The 21,612-nt window shown below is 27.1% G+C and overlaps 4 protein-coding genes across 5 annotated transcripts in view; all 4 read right to left on the reverse strand.

Annotated features, from left to right (window-relative positions):
* Nucleotides 1–21,612, reverse strand: part of LOC114937683 (aminopeptidase N-like) — a 48,130-nt gene that overhangs the window by 14,747 nt on the left and 11,771 nt on the right. The gene's annotated exons all lie outside the window — the stretch shown is intronic.
* LOC114944941 (uncharacterized) lies at nt 995–3,309 on the reverse strand. The gene is made up of 6 exons (XM_085483247.1): nt 3,286–3,309; nt 2,282–2,472; nt 2,069–2,146; nt 1,700–1,769; nt 1,490–1,558; nt 995–1,334 (listed from the first exon to the last, which is right to left on the reverse strand). Exons 1-6 carry the CDS (start codon nt 3,307–3,309, stop codon nt 1,233–1,235), a joined length of 534 nt encoding a protein of 177 aa, XP_085339373.1. The 3' UTR covers nt 995–1,232.
* On the reverse strand, nt 2,406–10,377 carry LOC114944943 (uncharacterized). The gene is made up of 6 exons (XM_085483276.1): nt 10,289–10,377; nt 9,551–10,009; nt 8,845–9,028; nt 8,282–8,420; nt 7,556–7,637; nt 2,406–2,472 (listed from the first exon to the last, which is right to left on the reverse strand). The coding sequence occupies exons 2-5, from the start codon at nt 9,865–9,867 to the stop codon at nt 7,567–7,569; spliced, it is 711 nt and encodes a 236-aa protein (XP_085339402.1). The 5' UTR covers nt 9,868–10,009; nt 10,289–10,377; the 3' UTR covers nt 2,406–2,472; nt 7,556–7,566.
* LOC114944944 (uncharacterized) lies at nt 16,059–19,966 on the reverse strand. Of its 2 annotated transcripts, none has more exons than XM_085483277.1 (5): nt 19,774–19,966; nt 17,954–18,044; nt 17,574–17,639; nt 16,472–16,662; nt 16,059–16,336 (listed from the first exon to the last, which is right to left on the reverse strand). In XM_085483277.1, the coding sequence occupies exons 1-5, from the start codon at nt 19,803–19,805 to the stop codon at nt 16,324–16,326; spliced, it is 393 nt and encodes a 130-aa protein (XP_085339403.1). In that variant the 5' UTR covers nt 19,806–19,966; the 3' UTR covers nt 16,059–16,323. The 2 variants fall into 2 exon arrangements, with proteins under 2 accessions (XP_085339403.1, XP_085339404.1); XM_085483278.1 differs by lacking the exon at nt 16,059–16,336 and adding an exon at nt 17,268–17,422 and having other exon boundaries at nt 16,600–16,662.

Below are 21,612 nucleotides of genomic sequence, written 5' to 3' on the forward strand. Positions count from 1 at the left end.
TTCTATGCTTATATATCTTTTAAATATAATTGTGAGTTACAATTCATATTGACACAACTTACAATATTTTTAAGTCCATTAGAAACATTAGCATGGAGCGCCGAATTATGTTGCACGATTTTAAAGTTATGAAATATAAATTTATATAAATATTAATATTAAGATTAATATTTTATATAAGTAACTTTGAAATTAGAATGTGGATTTACATAAAAGTGAGTGAAAAGGGGGAGAGGGGGGAGAGAAAGACGTGATTTCTTGTAAAGAAAAAATGCTAATCAATCACAAATTTTAGATTATAATATTAAATGTCAAATATTTAATTATTCAACATATGGCACATATAATTATAATAGTGTACATATAACGTTAACGTATTACTAATTCTTCTAGTTATACAAGCTTATTATATATATATATATATATATATATATATATATATATAATCATTTATTAATTACTAAAAAATGTGTATTATTCAAAAAATATGTATTGTTATTCATTAATTATTATACTGTATTAATTATAATGTATTAATATATTAATATATAATATGATCTTTATATATAACCTACGTATGATATAATATATAATATTATGATTTTATACATACACACACACACACACACATATATATATATACATATATACATGTATATATAAATTTTTTTTTAATATAAAAAGACGAATTTTTATAATTCATATAAACACAAATATGTTGTGTGTAAATTTTTATAATATTTAAATAACAAATTGTTATATATATATATATATATATATATATATATATATATACTTGTGTATATGTGTACGTAAACATATAATTTTATTAATTAACGTAAAAAAAATTAAAAACCAATCAATATATATTTCAAAATATATAGATAATACATTTAGGTGCATTTATCATCCAACAAGCATATTTATATATTCATACATTTATATTATTATATTATATCTAACAGTAAAATTTATTGTAATATTATATGGCTACTTTCTTGTAACAACATAGGTAATAATATATTGTTGAACTACTTCATACAAGTTCACAAAAAAAATGAAAAGCTTTTGATACATAAAGTCATGAAATTAAGTAAATACGAAGGCGTCGAATAGTAATACATCTAAAAAAACAATAATAATTAAAGCAGTAAAATAAATAATACATACAATATAAAAATATTCATATGAAGTATATCCACGTATAGAAAGCTGCAATTTTTTAAATTTCACTACAAGAAAAACCGACTATAATACTCTTTCTGTCTTTCGATTTGATATTTGCGAATTGATATCTTGTTTTCAGCTTTGTCAGAATTTAGCATTATGGAATCCTAATAGGTATAAACAAAAATTTGCACAATAAAATCAATATACTGTTTATATAATAAACAAAACTAATATAAAATTAATACGCAGAAGTTAATAAGCAAGATAGAACAATATTTATTTTTCTTTCGATTTTCATAATAATATTTATTAAATTTACCATTTCTTTTATTTCATCAAATAATATCTTTGCATAGGCTTTCAACCATTTAACGTGTTCGTTTATTTCCTAAAATGTATTATTTTTTAACATTATTAATAAACAACATTAATATAACATTATCAAAATTATTTAAACATTAAATAATAATTATTAACATTGCATTATTATTACATTTTGTATACATATATAAACATGTAAAACTTTTACCTCAGTTAGAAGATTTACGGAATATACATTATTAATAATAATAATTAATACTGCAGTTAAATGAACATGTCTGAAAACGAAAAAACAAATGTATATATAAAACACAATATATTTTTACAAAATACTTCTAAAAATATGTCACATTACTTTAGCCTTATGTTAACAAAAAAATTATCTAATATGTCCTTCAGAATAATTTGATTATTCGCATGCTTCGTAATAATATATAAGAAACTGTTAAGAAGATATTGATTTTCTTTTTTAAAAATAGATTTATATCTTAAATAGTTTTTAATTATATCAGCATCTTTAGTGCAAGCCAAGTATTCTAAAAATTTAGTGTCTTTTTTTGCAACACCTATAGCATACACTGATTCCCAAGTCGGTTTGTTGGTATTTATCATCAAACCTTTACAATATGTCCATTCCTTCCACCATGGCAAAAGTCTATAACATAAAAAAATTAAATTTTCTTAATAAAAACTAACATATGGATATCTTAATCAAATTATTTAAACATTGTAGGCGATGCCTACAGGAGAATTTGATTAAAAAAAGCTAACAATATATAACAATAGTTACTTGTGTTTTTCAAGATCTTGGAGATGTTGTTCTAATTTATTGTTGGCTTCTTTCGTACAAGTGATATCATCAAGAAGACATGCCCATCTTGCAGCTTCTTGTCGTAAACATATTCTAAGTTCGTCTATATCATCAATTTCTTCATATTTGATTCTTCTAAGTACATGATATAATATGTTATTTATTCTTTCCTACAAATCGTTAAATATATATTTATTTGTTTGTATTATAAATGTATTTAATAATAATTATATTTTACTATTATTTTCCAAGAGATTTTTAAAATTTTTTCTTTCTATGAAACAAAAATACATAAAAATTCACTTATAGACGCTATCTATTCACGTACATATATGTACTTGCAAATATACATATATGTATTATACATGTACGCAAAAATATGATTTAATTTGTGCGAAATGTTTACAATATTTAATAGATATTAAAGTTTTATAACTATTTATGAATCATATTTTATTTTTAAATAAGGTATAAAACATATATTTTTGAGAAATATATAATTAAATTTTTTGATTATATAATATTTTATAATTAATATATAAGATTTTAAGCTCTTTGCTATACATATATTCAATAACAATGTTATATAGCAATAATATTGGCAGTAGTGCAAATCATAGACTTTTCGGACAGTTCTTTAGGTGAATGATTATTTAAACAAAATTTGTTTGCACATTTGTTTGCGACGTAATAGTATGTAAAATGTTATCGTTGCTGGATATATTTTTCTAAATTTGTAAATTATTTGTGATCAATGAGTGTATATGCAAATATTTAAATATTTTTATTGAAAGAGTGATGGCAAATTCGCCCATTTTTGAGACCTTACATTTCGAACATTTTTTCATCATAAATAGTACTATTAGTACATTACCTAATCCCGCAATAAAATTTCAAGATAAGCATAGACACGGTTCCGGAGATATGAAGAAGCAAATGTGATAATTTGTAATTTTTGACTAGAAATCATTACTTTCACCCGCTTGTATCTCCGTGTCTATGCTCATCTTGAAATTTCTCTGAGATTAATGTCTCATCATATAGTACTATTTGACATAAAAAAGTTTAAAATTTGAAGTTTCAAAATTTGACTTTATAAAATGGGCGAAAAAACAGATCTATTTGCCATCACTTTTTATTAATATTTACCGTAAAATATCCAATTTTTTCTTTCGTCACTGAAAAAGTACTACATATATATTCCAGAGCTTTAAACAAAGAATACCATGAGATTGAGATATATGTTGTGGGCTTGACGATATAGTGGTGAGGTAGGTGAGCTATATAATCTTCTTCTTTATGCAAATACGATATAATGTTTCAGAATATATAGGAATGGAGATGGCCTGCTATCATTAAATTGAATGCATCATCGATAATTTGGACACGATTAAGAACATGAATTTTCTTGTAATTACGAAAGTGTACATAATTTGTAATTCTTTGCCAATTCTCTTTATCATAGTTAACGCGATAATATCCTGTCGAATAGTAAATAAATTTTATCAATTCTTATTGTTCTGAATAATTTTATCATTAATATAGTTATTTTTGAACTTATTTCAATTTTTGTTTCATACTTTCTTTATATATATTATAAATTGAAAATGTATCAAAAATTTAATACCTATAAATAAAATGCAAATGCATATAGAAAATTAATTATATAAATGTCATTTAAATAGCTGAAATAGTAGCAAAAATGAAACTGTGCAAGATATTGTTATATATCATAAAATAAAATTGAATCTAGTTGTGCATAAATAATTATTATTTAATGCTAACTAATATAGTTCCTGTGACATGTAATGTTACAGAAATTGCATGTTATATGTACTTATTATAATTATTTATTTTATAAATATGATTATCTTTTTAATAATTTTTACTATTATTAGAATAAAATATTTTGAAAAATATAACATTCATAAAATAATGACGTTATCTAGAAAACGTGTATATCTTTGACGTATATACTATGTATATCTTAGATATAATATATATAATATGATATATACAATGATATATTATAGAGATATAATATTAATAATATATATAATACAGATTACGTAGTTTGGCAGTTCTGAGGAGATGATGGAAGATAGGATTGAGATGGTAGAGAAAAAGAAAAAAGTCATAACTTATGTATGTGAGTAGAAGCTGAGAGAATTGAACTTTGTGGAACAGACTGGTGGACGTGGTGGAGAGTTGTAGTATGAAGGAGGGAGAGGAAGAGAATAGAAAGGAAGAAAGGTGAGGAAATGCGTTAGGAAGATAAAAAGGTGGAAAAGAGGGAAATGTGATTGGAGAAAAGATAAAAAACAAAGAAGAAAAGGAAGGTGAAGAGAGTAAAGTAATATGTGGTGATAGTGAGGAGGAATGGTCAGAAGGAAGAGAGGAGAGAAAAGGGTTAAAAGGTGCGGAGAAGACGAGGACGGTGTAAGAAGACTATAGTGGAGAGAGGGAAGAAGAGTGAAAATAGTAAAGAGAAGTGATTTTTTATAGCATAAATATTCATTAGAAAATGGTAAAGGAAGGTGGACGTATTATGAGATGGATAAAAGAAGAGAGGAGGTATGAATGTGATCGAAAAAGATGAATGTAAGGGTAGAAATGAGGAAAGGAGAAGTATAGAGTTGATGGTCAGAATGATGAAGAAAGGAGAATAAAGAAGGAGAAATAAGTGTTACGAGAAACACGAGAGAAAATGTAATGGTGAGAAGAGAGATGCGGTTGATGGTAAAGAGAGTAAAAGGGAAGAGTGCTAGGATAAGAACGGAAGAGAAAGTAGTGGCAGAAGAAGAGATACAGATGATGAAGAAGAGAGTGGAGGAGAAGAAAGAAGAGAGAGACAGGAGGAAGAAAGTTGAGGAAAAGGAGGAGGAAAAGAAGAGGAAGGATGAGGTGGAGGAAAAGGAGAAGGGGGGGACAAAAAAAAATTTTTGGAGAAAGGGTGGATGATGAGGAGATGTAGGATTGGGATAAATGTGGGCTTGACGATGGTGGTGAGGTTGGTTGGATGGTGGTTAGAGAAAAGAGCAAAGAAAGAGAGATTTGGGAAAAGTGGGAAAAGAGAATAAAAAAGGGAAAGATCGAGGAGATGAAGAGAGTTAAAGATAGAAGGAAGGGGGATAAGGTGGAGTAGAAAGAGGGACGGGGCGATTAGGAAGGGGAGAGCGAAACAGAGTAGAAAGTAGGTTTTGTTTTTTGTTAAAGGAAAGACAGGAAAAAGGAAACCGAAGTTAAGATTAAAGAAAAGAGAAAGAAGATAATAAGAAAATTGTAATTATGTGTGTGTAAAATAAACACGAGAAATAAGTCCCTTGGCCGATATTTACCAATTTGTTGTACATTGAATATCATCCATCCATTTTTATTAAATGGTAATGATAATTTCAAATTTTTTGACAAGCATACCATATGATGAGTGAATATGTTAAAATCAGGAGACGCTTCTGTAGTAAAAGTTACAAACAGGAATTCAATTTTTAATTTGTCGATATTTTGTATCGATACTATTGTTTTGCTTATATCTTTATAATTTTGTGTTACTTTTATGATAGGACAATATGTTTCTTTATACCAATAATTTATTATTTGTTGAGAAAAATATGGTATTTCAGTAGCAGCAATAATTTCATCCCAAAATTTTACAATATTTTGACTATATATTTGACTATATTCATACAATATGTAAAATATATAAAAAACATTACAAATATGTTAAAATTATCTGTATAATGTCAATATTATAAAAAATTTTAATCAATACTAAGAAGTAAAATATAAAATTCCATTTCTATATATATATATATATATATATATTTATATCTTATATTTATATTAAAATAATAAAGAATATAATATAATTTTTAATAAAATTTAGTAATTTTATTAAATTTTTTAGCCATTATTTCATTAATATATAGACCATATTTGAGCAAAGTAATGAGAAAGATTTAAATAAATAAGATTTAATTAAATAAATTAGATATTTAAAAACATATGAAATAAGATTAAAAAACAAATGTAGCACAAAACGCAATTAAAAGAAAAGAAATTATAACAATTATAGACGATATAAAGAAATAAAAGGAGAAATAAAAAGTTTACTAATAATTTATAAATTATTTTAAAAAATCACAATTCATGAAACAAAAATCAAAGATAATTATTGAGATATATGGGGAGCCACATTCGAGAGTGATGATATTGACATATGTTGTCAAGATCACTGTTCTGAGTAAGTATCAAAAGGTTTTATTGTCACTCATTGTTTATAAAAAAGTTATTAACAAAAAGGTTCACTAAATAAAACTAATATTTGTGACATACATTTATTATTATATGTTTAAAAGCGTAATATAGTAAACGCGTGGGTCAAGACGAAGACAGGAGCCTTTCCCTCTGCACCCAACTCGCTACCATAAACTAACCAACCCATGTTCAAAGAACGAATTTTATACATAAGTTGATCAGAATAAGTTTTGAGAGAAAGGTGGTGCAGAGAGAAGGACGCAGCCCTTGGCTCTTTCTTGATTAACGCGTTTATTTTATTACGCGTCCAAACATATAATGCACATACATATTTAAATGTATTGTATATTTGGACGTGTAATAAAGTAAACGCGTGGGTCAAGAAGAAGCAAGGGACTCCGCCGGGCTTCGGCCAACCTTTTGCACTCCCGCCTTCTTCAAAAATTAATTCTAACCAACCTATGCTCGAAGAATGAATTTTAAACAACGTTTTTGATATTTATATAAATATTTTTTTGCCTTTTAATGGTCAAAATAACTGCTATATGTTTCAACTTTTTTTTGTTAATAACTTTTTATAAACAGCGACGCTTAAAACCTTTTAATATTTACTCAGGACAGTAATTTTGACTACATATGTCAAGGTCATCGAAATCTGAAGTGACTCCTTATATCTCAATAATTAGCAAATAAAACAACAATGTATATGGATATGATGAAAAAGTGACAATGATAAAACAATAATTCTTTTTTCTTTCTACAGAAACAGTTTTCATAGGCACAATAATGAAATTAAAAATAAAACTAAAAGATATTAAAAATAGTAGCAGGTCTGATAAAATAGCGAAATTGTTCGACTAAAAAAAAAATTAGGAAATAATGTCAGAAGAAGCCAAAAAATAAGGGACATTTTATGAAACTTCTATTATTATTAAATATTATTTATGTTACACAATTTTATTTTTTTGATATTATATTTTATATTGAATTACTCACGTGCTATTTATTTATGAGCGAATTCCTTTCCAAAATATTTTTTTAGTGAAGGCGTGATCCATCATGCGCAGTATAAAAGGCGCTACAATTTACATGAAAATTATAATTAAGATATGTTATAAATATATATTTGCTATAACAGTTACTTGTAAATATAGTAATTTTTTAAAGAAAAGTGACATATATATGTATATTGACTAGGTAATAATCGCGTAAGAATAAAATGTTTTTTATTGTGTGTGTGTGGCACACCGTATATCATTTTGTTTTATAAGTACGTTTCTTGCTGAATAATTTTGAATATAAAACAATGAGAAAAATCAACGTTTTTAAAAATAAAACCATTATAGTTTTTAAGGAAAACAGTGTAGTTGCTAGTTGCAAATAACATACACACACATATATGTCTATTGATTATATGTATAAATACTTTAAATATTAATGAAAGAATATGCATAAATACGCACAAACGTACATATGTGTTTGTTGTGCATGTGTGTGTGTGTGTGTGTGTGCGCGCGCGTGTGCGTGCGTGCTTGTGTGTGTGTGTGTGTGTGTGTGTGTGCGCGCGCGCGTGTGTGCGTGCGTGCTTGTGTGTGTGTGTGTACTTTTATAAAAAAAATATTTAATAAAATCCAGATATAGAATTATCTTCTAACTTAACACATATTTTAAAATATTAATTGTGAAAAATTTAAATGGACTATTTTATCATATTACGTATACCTCTGATTGATTGGCGAATTTTCAATAAACTGTTCTCTTGTGAAGTAGAAGGCCACATATGATAATCACCATCTAAATTAAAAGAGTAATGTTGATTTTGAACAACAAATAAATTTATTATTCGATAAACTGGATACACCTATAAAAAATTATTAATATATCAATATAACCGTTCTTAAAATACTTGCATTAAATACTAATATTAATATATTATTAACGTTACTTCATTGTTAAAATGACCACTTTCTTTTTAGAAAACACATATTAAAAAATTTTATTAATAAAATCTAAAATTTTGTTAGAATATAATTAGGAAATATTACATATTTTTTTAATAAAAAGTATTATATTGCAGACATCTCTTTATCAAATTTATTTTAATAAATATTATGTGTACTAGTTTTTGATTAATTTATTTTATTTTTTGATTTTATAAAAATTTAAAAATATCTAATAAAGTGGTGTTTGATTTTAAAAATTATTGCAATATGAATGCATAAGTTTTGTATCGTTTGCGAGAAGTATGTTGGGAGCGAGATAGCGTTGAAAATATTTAGAATAACCTTATTAACAGCATACGTTGCAAGCAATGTAGTAAGACCTTTTTTAAACCAAAAATCAGACACTGACGGATTGTTCATCATGTTATTAAACCATTGTTGTGTCACTTTACGTCCTACTAATTGAGCTACTTCGATTTTGTGAGCAATAAAATATAAATTTATATCGTAGATGATATCTGTTTCCCTGAAAGTTATATTTAATGTTAAGGCTGGGAACTTTATAGAAAATAAAAGTATATTTTTGTTACAATATTAAAATTTTATTGTTAGATGCTTGATTTAGAAAATCATGCGTACAATTTTTAGCAAATCAGTATTTTAAATTGTACCAAATTAAAATTTTTTGTTTTTTAATATACAATATGAAACAGCGATAAATTTTTGTTAATGTGTATATTGTTGACAAAAAACAATATTTTGAAATAAATAAAAAAGTGTCATTTCTTTTAAACTTTATAACAGTTTTAACATTTCCTTACAGCGTATGATTTAGCATACATACTTTCTCCTTTACGTATGTATTAAAAGGGTAAACTTTAACTTTTTAATATTATGAATAAACTCAATTCTACTAAAATTATTTGTTTTCGTAAGTTCTTATAATTTGGAACGTTTACAGAAACGAAATATATACCTAATTTTAAATTTTATAATTATACATACTAATATAATTTTATTTTTAATGTAGTTAAGTATTTATACTCACCTATAAAGAACAAGTCCGAAAACTATTGTGCCTTTGTCATGGAAATTTGGAATTGCAACATGAGACACCATCGAAATATTGTTTGAATGTTTCCATTTATTGTTAAAGAATAACGTGATATTTGCAGCTACATTATTTGAAAATTCCATGTCAAATACAGCATCAATTCTGGTCCACATTTTAATGATTTTGTTATTAATATGGAATAGGCAATTAGACACAATTATTGTTGCATGATCAGTCCACATGACAGGTGTGGTATCGTTATGTATCCATAACATATTGTGCTCATCTAATTTCGTATTTCGCAATGGCATATTTGACAATGCCGTGCATCTATCACATCTTATAGAAATGTTAAAGGTTGCTCTTAACCGTACATCATGTAGATGCAAACATGACAATTTTTGAAAAAATGGTCGGTCGCCTATTATCTGGAAATGCGGAGCACCTACCCAACTACATTTCAAAAAACATGAATTAATGAAACGTTTTTGACAAGTATAAAAATATTGGGATTTAGAAAATGTATAAATGTTATATGCGTCAACACATATTATATTTATGACCTTATTACATTATAATAATAAATATAAAGATTGTTCGCCTTTATATTTAAATTCCGCGATATATAATAATTTTTGAACATTTAATACGTAAATAATATATTAATTCCAATGTCTTATGTAATTGCATATTGTACTTTTATTTATTAATAAACATTTATTATATACTTACGTAGATTTTTTTTTCACATCGAAAATTCTAAAGCCTTTATCAGCAATACCATGATATTTTATATTTAAAGTGTAATTTCCTGGTAATAACTCATCTATAAAGAAAATATAAATTGTGTCTTCTTTATAGTTATATGTCGGTTTATAAACGATATCTTTATTATTCCCATGATATCTTGCAAAATTTGTAATTAGAACTATATTTTTAATACATAATAAATGTTCTGAATGTAAGTATATCTGTTGCGTTTTGTTAAGAATGTTTATGCTGATATTGTATTCCCCATCAAAAATATTTTTTTCAATATATGGTGTAAGCTTGATATCATAATGCATTGGTATTACATATTTTGATTTTTGATAGCATAAATATTCATTAGGAGTGGAAGCCGTCGCAGCGATAAATATTAATCCGCTTAATAATAGTTTTAGAAATATCATTATGTTGGAGAAAAGGAATATTTCTTTTAGATCTGTAAAACACTCTGTACAAAAGATAAATAAAGAAATTAAATATAGCTTAGATGTCATTTTGAATGATTCTAGTATATAAACAAGAAATGAATATAAAAAGAATTAAAATTATTAATTAAAAAACTATTCTAATTATGGAAATATTGTATGATGAGGAAGCACTGAAATACATATATATATATATATATATATATATTTAAAATTATATTTAAAAAAATTATATATACTGGTCATAAAAATTATCGCAACGCGCGATTAACAGAAAAATTTCGCGTAAATTTAAATAAGCGTATCTCAAGCGAGAAAGTATCGTATTTGAAGAAATTATTTATTGTTTTAAAAGGTGCAGTTTCTACTTTTAAAAATTTTTGTTCGATTTTGATTTTATTCTCTCAATCTTATTCCATTTTTTTAAAAGTAAAGTGTTTATTTTTCACAATATTGCAAAATTTGACGAACTATACGGGATAAAACATATTTTTTTCGCAAATTTTATTCCAAATTTTCGCAAAATATAAACTTTTTTTTTACAAATTAAAAAATAAAAGTTTGTACATTGTTTTCGTACAATCTTTTTCATCTCCTAATGTGTGAAGAAATGTATGGATCATACATTTTTCCATACAAATGTCGAACTTGCGATCTTAAACCACGTTCACATAAATGTCTTCTAATTGTTTGATCACTGATTCTGTAAGGGAGATCTTCATTAGCAATTTGTCGTGCAATCATCGTGCGCGTCGAGTATCATTAATGCTGATGGTAAATGAAAATAATGTATGGGTAACTTTTATATGTAATAACTGTGCGAAAAAAAGTTTGCTTTTTTTTAATTTGTAGGAAAAAGTCCATATTTTACGAAAATTTGTATGATTTGCGAGAAAAATTTATTTCATCCCGTAAATTCCGTCAAATTTTGTAATTTTTTGAAAAAAAAACACACTTTACTTTTTAATGGGGTGGAGAGATGGGAGAGAATGAAATCAAAATCGAACGAAAGTTTCTTAAACTATAGAGACGTTACCCTCTAAAACAAAATAAAACTTTTTCAAATACGATAATTTTTTGCGAAGATAAGCTTTTTTTACGCGCAAGTTTTCTGTTAATAGAGGCAGTCCGATAAGTACTTAGCCTTATCGCCCGATGGTGCCAGTATCGCAAGAGAGTTTTACTATCGTGTAGTACTCATACATTCTCGTAGACGGCTACTGTCAAAATTTCAGCCGAATCGGACTCGTAGTTTTGTTTTGACCGCGTGTGGAAAAGCGGGCGTGTCCGCGGATTTTAGAAAAATGGAAAAAGAGCAATATCGGTCGGTGATTCGATTCATGTTTTTGGAAGAGAAATCGCACAGCGAAATCAAAGATTCTTCATTTCGACATCTTTGATTTCGCTATATATATATATATATATATATATATATATATATATATATATGTATGCATACATACATATGTATTTCAGTTTTGCACATATTGTAATTGACAGCAATGTACACGGAAAAAAAATTAGCTACCATAGCTAAATTTTAGCTGTCCATATATTACACATGAAATTTAGTTATCATGCTTAAATTTTAGCTATGACAACTAATATTTTTTAGCTATAACATTCTCCGTTAAGCTATGGCTAAAAAATATTAGTTACTGTAGCTAAAATTTAGGCACAATAACTAAATTTCAGGTTGTAATATATGGACAGCTAAAATTTAACTATGATAGCTAATTCTTTTTTTCCGTGTGGAAATATTAAATTTACAGCATATTTTATATTTTATTTAAATAATTAATCTCATTGTCAAATAATTATGTGCATTTAAAATTTAAAAATATTATTTAAAATATAAACATTTATAGTATATAAAATTAGTTATCTGAACCTGTGTATACATTCAAAATACGAAGAACACAGTAAGGATAAGAAAAACTGAGGAGCGGCAAGAGAAAAAGGGTGAGAGATAGAGCACGTGTTTACATTATTATGTTCCTTCGAAAGTCTGTTTGATTTCTTTTCTTAAACTGTGTATTATAAACGTTTCAGCTTTAATGGATCTTATTAAATCTATATATGAACTATTGTCTGTGCGTTTAAATTTAATACAAATATGCGTTTTGAACGTTTTATATCAAATATTTTATGTAAAAAAAATTGTACGTAAAATATTTAGTATTCTGTTTATTTCTAACTTATATGATTAATATAATTTTACTTATTTTTAAATGTTATATTTATATTTATTTTTCACTTAATAAAATTAATTTGTTTACAGTTTTGATAATACATCGGCCTTATAGGGTGATAGGTCCCATACAAATTCACAGCAATTGTCCTACTTTTCTCATTTTTCTTAATTATATACCTACATTATTTTTAATAACAAAGTTAATATTTAATTCTTCTTTCTTGTTACAGTTATTTTTTCTATTCAATGTCAGCACAACTTATAAATCATTTTAAATATTTAAATACGCACCAATATTTTTTTATAAAAAAATAAGTATGACAAATAGAAAATAGAATTTTAATAATTTAGTAATAATAGGACAAATAAAAGTGAGTATTAAAATATTAATTATCTGTTATATAAATTATAGTATATTTAAATTTCAGAAATAATTTATTTGATATCAAACTTTTTGGGATGATCGATTATTTCAACATTACAATTCATAAAATATTATAATATAGTCATTATTTGAAATTATCTTTAGATAAAACTGTATGATTAAATTTTTTTTGCATTTGTAGACAAATATATTTTTATATTTTTAATTTATTTTGACTTACCCAATATTTCGGAGCAGTAGCCTAATTGGAAAATTATATTGGAAAAATTATATTTAAGTAAAATTATATTTTTTTCTAAATTAACTGCAACAAATAAATGCTTTAGCAATATGCGCAATGTTGAAGGAATGTAATATTCACACACGCTTTATTACAATTATTATATCTACCACGATATGTCTACCACGATATGGTTCGAAAGACCACGAAAGGTTGACTGACGCTTCTCTGTACGCGTATCGTGCGATAAATATGATATATTAAGACAACAAAACTTTTGAGGTCGATATATATATATATATATATATATATATATATATGTGTGTGTATGTGAGTGTGTGCGTGCGTGCGCGTGCGTGCGTGCGTATATGTGTGTGTGTGTGTGTGTGTGTGAAGCGCGTGTACGGCTGCGTTTGTAACTTTTGTATTAATTAAGCACATTCAAATTTCGGCCAATTAATCATATAATTGTGCATTATTTACAAATTTATATTACTTATTTCGAAAAACGTTTTTACGACAAAAGTGGTGTAATATTTTGTAATATATATTCATCGCTTTCGTTAATTTCATCTTAATACAATAATATATATAAATACCTAATATTTAGGCTTGCATAAATTCAAAAGTGATATAAGAATAGGCTAACTAAACAAGTTAAATTGTTTTGAGTATTAAATAAGGTAAGATTAATATTTTATTCAAATAACTTTGTGAAATTATGTGAGAAAGAAAGAGAGATAAAGAGAGAGAGAGAGAGAGAGAGAGAGAGAGAGAGAGAGAGAGAGAGAGAGAGAGAGAGAGAGAGAGAGAGAGAGAGAGAGAGAGAGAGAGAGAGAGAGAGAGAGAGAGAGAGAGAGAGAGAGAGAGACTTGTTGTGGTAGCAGAAGGGTGGCGGGGAGAGAGAAAGAGTTATGTGATTTATTATAAACTAAAAAATGGTAATTAATCACAAATTTTAAATTATAACATTAAATGTGTCAAATATTTTATTATTGAACATATGGCACATATAATTATAATAGTTTACATATAACGTTAACATATTACTAATTCTTATAGTTATACCAATTTATTATATATATATAATCATTTATTAATTATTATACTGTAATAAATATATATTAATATATAATATGATCTCTATATATCACGTACGTTTTATAAAATATATAATATTATGATTTTACACGCACACACACACACACACACACACACACACACACACACACACACACACACACACAAACACACACACACACACATATATTTACACATGTATATATTAATTTTTTTTTTAATTCAAAAAAACGAAATTTTATAATACATATAAACATAAATATGTTGTGTGTAAATTTTTATAATATTTAAATAATAATTCGTTATATATATATATATATATATATCTGTGTGTGTGTGTATTTGTGCATATGTGTACGTAAACATATAATTTTATTAATTAATGTAAAAAAATTAAAAACAAATTAATATATAATTTAAAATATATAGATAATACATTTAGGTGCATTTATCATTCAACAAGCATATTTATATATTCATATTATCTATATATTTATACATTTATATTATTATATTATATATAAAAGTAAAATTTATTGTAATATTATATGGCTACTTTCTTGTGACAACACAGGTAATAATATATCGTTCAACTACTTCATACAAATTTGCAAAAAAAAAAAAAAATATAAATGAAAAATTTCTGATACATGAAGTCATGAATATTTAGTAAATACAGAAGCATCAAATAGTATTACATCTAAATAAATAATTAAAGCAGTAAAATAAATAATACATACAATATAAAATATTATTCATATGAAGTATATCCCCACATGCAAAGTTGCAATTTTTCTAATTCCAATGCAAGAAAAATCTATTATAATACTGTCTCTGTCTTTCATTTTGATATTTGCGAATTGATATTTTGCTTCCAATTTTGTCAGAATCATTATGATTATCTAATAGATATAAACAAAGATTTGCATAATGAAATCAATATACTGTTTATATAATAAACAAAACAGACATAAAATTAATAGAGAATTTAATAAAAGATAGAACAATATTTCTTTTTCTTTCGATCTCCATAATAATATTTATAAAATTTACTTTTTCTTATATTGTATCAATTGATATGATTTCATAAAACTTTAACCATTTAACGTAATCGTTTATTTTCTAAAATGTATTATTTTTTAACGTTACTAATAAACAACATTATTATAACATTATAAAAATTATTTAAACATTATAATTAAATAATAATTATTAACATTGCATTACTATTACATTTTGTATACATATATAAATATGTAAAATTTTTACCTGAATTATATTTACGAAATATACGTTATTAATAATAATAATTATTGCTGCAGTTACGTGAACATGTCTAAAAACGAGAAAAAATGTATTTATAGAACAATATATTTTTACAAAATACTTCTAAAAATATGTCTCATTACTTTGATTTTATGTTCAAAAAAAAATATTGAATATGTCTTTCAGGATAATTTGATTATTCGCATGCTTCGTAATAATATATAAGAAACTGTTAAGAAAATATTGATTTTCTTTTTTAAAATTAGATTTATATCTTAAATAGTTTTTAATCATATCAGCATCTTTAGTGCAAGCCAAGTATTCTAAAAATTTAATGTCTTTTTTTACAACACCTATAGCATACACTGATTCCCAAGTCGGTTTGTTGGTATTTATCATCAAATCTTTACAATATGTCCATTCCTTCCACTATGGCAAAACCCTATAACATAAAAAAAATTAAATTTTCTCATTAAAAACTAGCATATAAATATCTTGATCAAATTATTTAAACATTATAGGCGATACCTACGGAGAATTTGATTAAGAAAAGCTAACAATATATAACAATAGTTACTTGTGTTTTTCAAGATCTTGGAGATGTTGTTCTAATTTATTGTTGGCTTCTTTCGTACAAGTGATATCATCAAGAAGACATGCCCATCTTGCAGCTTCTTGTCGTAAACATATTCTAAGTTCGTCTATATCATCAATTTCTTCATATTTGATTCTTCTAAGTACATGATATAATATGTTATTTATTCTTTCCTACAAATCGTTAAATATATATTTATTTGTTTGTATTATAAATGTATTTAATAATAATTATATTTTTCTATTATTTTCCAATAGATTTTTAAAGTTTTTTCTTTCTATGAAACTAAAATACATACAAATTCACTTATGGATGCTATCTATTCACGTACATATATGTACTTGTAAATATACATATATATGTATTATAAATGTATGCAAAAATATGATTTAATTTGTGCAAAATGTTTATAATATTTAATAGATATTAAAGTTTCATAACTATTTATTAATCATATTTTATTTTTAAATAAGGTATAAAATATATATAAATATGTTGGCTATAAATGTTTATAATAATTCAATAATAATTCAATATGTGTGCGTTATATTATATCAAATAGTATAATTTATTATAATATTATATGGCTATATACTTTTATGTGACTACACAATTAATAATATATTTTTCAAGTACTTCAAACAAGATTGCAAAAGAAAACTTGATGCATGCAGTCATAAAGTTTGTAAATACGGAGGCATTGAATAGTAAAACATCTAAATAAACAATAATTAAAGCAGTAAAATAAATAGTATATACAATATGAAAAATTATTCACATGAAGTATGTCCACGTATGCAAAACTGCAATTTTTTTACATCCACACATTAGATTAGAATAAACTTTTAAAATACTGTCTTTGTCTTCTGATTTGATTCGTGCGAATTGGTATGTTTTGTTTACAATATTGTCATAATTCTGTATTATAAAATCCTAAAATATATAAACAAAAATTTGCGAAATGAAATCAATATACTGTTTATATAATAACCAAAACAAATATAAAATATTCAGAAATTAATAAGAGAGATAGAACAATATTTCTTTTTCTTTCGCTTTCCATAATAATATTTGTTGAAATTACCTTTTCTTTTATTCCAACATATAAGCCTTCATTGATCATCAAATGTATAACGTATACGTTTATATACTAAAATGTATTATTTTTACCATTATTAATAGACAACGTTATTATTATATAATCAAAATTATTTAAACATTAAATAATATTTATTAATATCGCATTATTATCACATTTTGTATACATACATATAATCATGTAAAATTTTTATTTAGTTGCCAGTACTACATTTAAGAACATAACTTTTAAATTTTTAACAAAATTTCAATTTAATTACAAGCTCTAATATCTATGTTGTAGAAAAATAAATAGTTTAAAAAAGAAAGTAGTATATATATATATATACTACTTTGTGATAAATTTAAGATATGTTCCGAAATCACCGATAGTCTTGTTGAGTCCGACTTAATATTATTTCTGTGTTCTTTAAGACGGGTACAAAGTTTCCTTTTTGTTTGCCCTATATATGTAGCTCTGCAATCATTACAATTTATTTTATAAATTACATTCGAGTTATTTGATAATTCATTTTTATCTTTTTGAGTTTTATAATGCCATTCAACCTTCTTATACACCTGTATCCTATTTTTATATTAGATTTTTTAATTGATGATGCAATTAGTTCTGATATTCCTTCGATGTATGGAATCGCAATAAATTTATAATTATCATCTCCATTCGTGGGATCATTAATGTGTGTCTTAATCGATGTATTAACGTTAATTTATTAATTTCTATATTAGTATATTTACACATACATGTATGTGTGTATACATAAATGTATTATTAAAATATTGTGTATTTATTATTATCATTTTAATGTAAACACACACACACACAATCATTTAAATATTAATATGTTATTGTCAAAAATAATAATAATTAATAAAAGATATTAAAAAATTATGTAACTAATATATACAAATATAATATTGTATTAAGTACTAATAATTAATATATTATATATATATATATATATATATATATATATATATATATTGTAACCGTTGATTTTATATGGTCCGTTGGATAGAAAAGGATCCGGGAAATAGGGCCGATGTAAGTGGCCGACGGCACACCTTCGGCGCGGAAAGCGGGAAATTCGCGTAAACACAAAAAAAATCTGTTTGATTGGGCGCCAGGCGCGAGATTCGCGCCACTCTGAAAATTCACAAATCGACAAATGACCTTTATAATTAGTAGTTCATCCCGAAAATTTCCGCGACGGCGATAATCGACTCGCTCAGGTCGTCAGGGGGTAGAGGGGGGAGTTCGGACGGGAGAGAGAACGGGATTCGAGAGAGGCTATTTGAAATCGCTTAAAATTAACAAGCATCAAATATATTTAAACAATGAGAAACGAGGATAGACAGAAAAATAATAATAGAAAACTTGAGTACAATGTTAGGTTCAGAAAGAAAATTACGATTCGTTCAATATATTACGGGGAGATCTCCGCTTGAACAACGCCGAAATACAGATAACGAGGCCGAAATTTTATTCGAAAAATATAATACGGCGTATGTACGGCCGAGACGCGGCGCGTTGTTATTGTTCCACGCCTTTGAGACGACCCGACGCGGTGATATCGGACGACACGCGGGACCCGGAAATAAATTTGCACGCCTACGTGTCGAATAATTATTAACGCACGAGACTTAATAAGGTCCGTGCGGCGTAATTAATTTCGATGGTTCTAGGCAATACCAAATTCCCGTAAACTCGAGTAGGTCCCGCGCGACTTTCTTTAAGATCGCTCCGCCGGTCGTCCCTCGCAATATTTCACAAATAATCCGAAGACGGCACGGATAAGGATATGCGCGGGAGAGAATACGCTATTTCGGATGCGTGACTCTAAATAGTTTTCTATTCTCCGATCTAGAAACTCTAACAGACGAGAACGATACAGTACGTACAAGACGATACGTTAATTTTTACATTAACGTGACAAAAATCGCGGCGACTGTCGGCGTATCCGCGGGAGAGAGAGCCTCTCTTAATATACGCGCGGGAGAGAGCACGCGGTCGGCCGGGCGCCGGGATAAATTCTACGCGGAACGAAACTCTAAATCAAACTCTCAAAATCGCGAAATTACCGGTGAATCTAATAACCGGTCGCGGCCGTGACACGCTTCTCTCCCGAATACGGTACTCACAAGGAATTTAGCGGCTTTACAATATTAAATAGGGCCGTTCGTCTCACCGGTATCGTCGGGACCTTGTATCCTTCGGCATCCGCGCAGGAACCTCTACTCTCTTGGACGCCTCGCCGAACAGTGACGAGCAAGAGGCCTGCCGGGATCACGCCGATACTAAATTTGGCATTTTCCACCCGTGGCGCTCCTTATCCTGGCAGGGCCGCCGGGTACCCCGCGGGGCCCTGCGAATTTTCTTGATGTAAATTTTCCCTCGCCGTTCCTCTGTGTTTCCGCTTCGGGTTCCGTTGTTCCTCTTTATAGGCCGTCGGGAAGACTCCTACGAGTGCACCTCTTCGCGATTCCTCCCAGAAATCCGCCAGATCGATTGTTTGATCGATGGTGGGATTTCGGTGTATCCGGATCTGCGGGGCTCGAGGCAGGATATCTCCCGCGCCTTTCGTTTCCGGGGCTCTCTCGCCTCTCGCGAGAGAGTGGCCATCCCCGTCTCGGGCCGGAATCTCTGCGGAAGAAGGAACATTTTACGGCGGTACCCAGGTTCTTAACGAGAGGGGCAAGCCAGAAATTTGGTGCGAAAATAATATTTACCGGGCGGGATCCGGACTTGGTGGTCTCTGCTCGGTCCTAAATCGTCCTCTTCGTCCTCTCCGTCCTCTCACTCCTTCTCTCTATTGGTTTCCTCGGTTGAGACACGTACCCTATACAAAATTGCTCGCCGAAAACGCCAAAAATCGCTCAAACAAAAATCATACAAAAAGTAATTCGCCAAACGGATGCGCGAAGCGCATCCTCCGACGCGGTAGAAAACGCAAAAATGGTTTTTCGGGTGCTCTCTCTCTCTCAAAGATTGACGAGAGAGCAAAGGTTCCCGAATTTCCCGCCTTCCCGGCCGGGCCTTCGGCCCTTGTGACGGACAGTACAAAATGTCACGTCACAATATATATATATTAAAATAAAATAAAACTATTTTTAATAATTAACTAAATAGTACAGCCTTGAGTGCACAAATAATTTTTGATGTACTTATATTTAAGTTGTATGACTTTATAAACTTTAAGATATATACATTTACCTTTTGTGCCTCGTTCACAATTATAAAACAGCAGAAAATTAATTTTCGCTGTCTTAACGTCCAAATATCTGGATTGGATCACATTGCCTGTTTATTGTTCGAGTTATTTTAATATATGCAGACTTATATTAATATTAATATACTTTTTTGTTTTATACATATTTAACCATACAATGTGTATAATGTTATAAAAAAAATAAAAAATTCAGTGAATCGTAAATTGTAATGTATATTTGTAAATATATGAAACATTATTAATGCATCACAAATTGTAATTAAAAAAATAATTAAAAACACTATACTATAAGATGTACAGAAAATATATGTATATAAGTGCATGTGTTACATAATAGTTGCCTTTTTATATTCTAAGTGATAAACTATAAGGTCAAGAAATATTAATTGTTTTCTGATTATATATATAGTATAACGGATTTCTTTTTTCGAATTTTTTGTTTATGTTGCAACACTGTTATACACATTTTACATTGCTAAAACAGATTCGACATTTATTAAATTGAAAACTTATTGTATATTTTTTTAAAATAATTATTCTCATTTACAAAAAATTGTATACATTTAAAAGTTATAGAATATAAAAGTTAAAATATTAAGATGTAAAATATATAAAATTAGTAGTGTGAAGCAAATTACTTTTATAAACATAAGAGCCGTTATTTTTATATAAATATAAGCCTGTGTGTTTATTCGAAATAAAAAGAAAAACAATAGGATTAAGAAAGACTGAGCAGCAGTGACATACAGAAAGAGAGAGAACATGTTTATTATTATTTTCCTTTATAGGTCTGTGTTA

Source organism: Nylanderia fulva, unplaced genomic scaffold (assembly GCF_048542155.1).
Source record: "Nylanderia fulva isolate GAGA-0341 unplaced genomic scaffold, ASM4854215v1 Scaffold24, whole genome shotgun sequence".
Taxonomy (NCBI): Eukaryota; Metazoa; Arthropoda; class Insecta; order Hymenoptera; family Formicidae; genus Nylanderia; species Nylanderia fulva.

Coding starts and splice junctions, on each gene's coding strand:
- LOC114944941 (XM_085483247.1), bottom strand. CDS start 3,309: ATGAGCATAGACACGGAGATACAA. Junction 2,473..3,285: donor GCATAGACACGGAGATACAA/GCGGGTGAAAGT, acceptor AACGATTTGTAG/GAAAGAATAAATAACATATT. Junction 1,335..1,489: donor TTGATGAAATAAAAGAAATG/GTAAATTTAATA, acceptor TATACCTATTAG/GATTCCATAATGCTAAATTC.
- LOC114944943 (XM_085483276.1), bottom strand. CDS start 9,867: ATGCCATTGCGAAATACGAAATTAGATGAGCACAATATGTTATGGATA. Junction 9,029..9,550: donor TTCGGACTTGTTCTTTATAG/GTGAGTATAAAT, acceptor TATAACTTTCAG/GGAAACAGATATCATCTACG. Junction 8,421..8,844: donor CAACGTATGCTGTTAATAAG/GTTATTCTAAAT, acceptor AATTTTTTATAG/GTGTATCCAGTTTATCGAAT.
- LOC114944944 (XM_085483277.1), bottom strand. CDS start 19,805: ATGCCGAAGGATACAAGGTCCCGACGATACCG. Junction 18,045..19,773: donor ACAAGGTCCCGACGATACCG/GTGAGACGAACG, acceptor TAATGATTGCAG/AGCTACATATATAGGGCAAA. Junction 17,640..17,953: donor CGGACTCAACAAGACTATCG/GTGATTTCGGAA, acceptor AATACATTTTAG/TATATAAACGTATACGTTAT.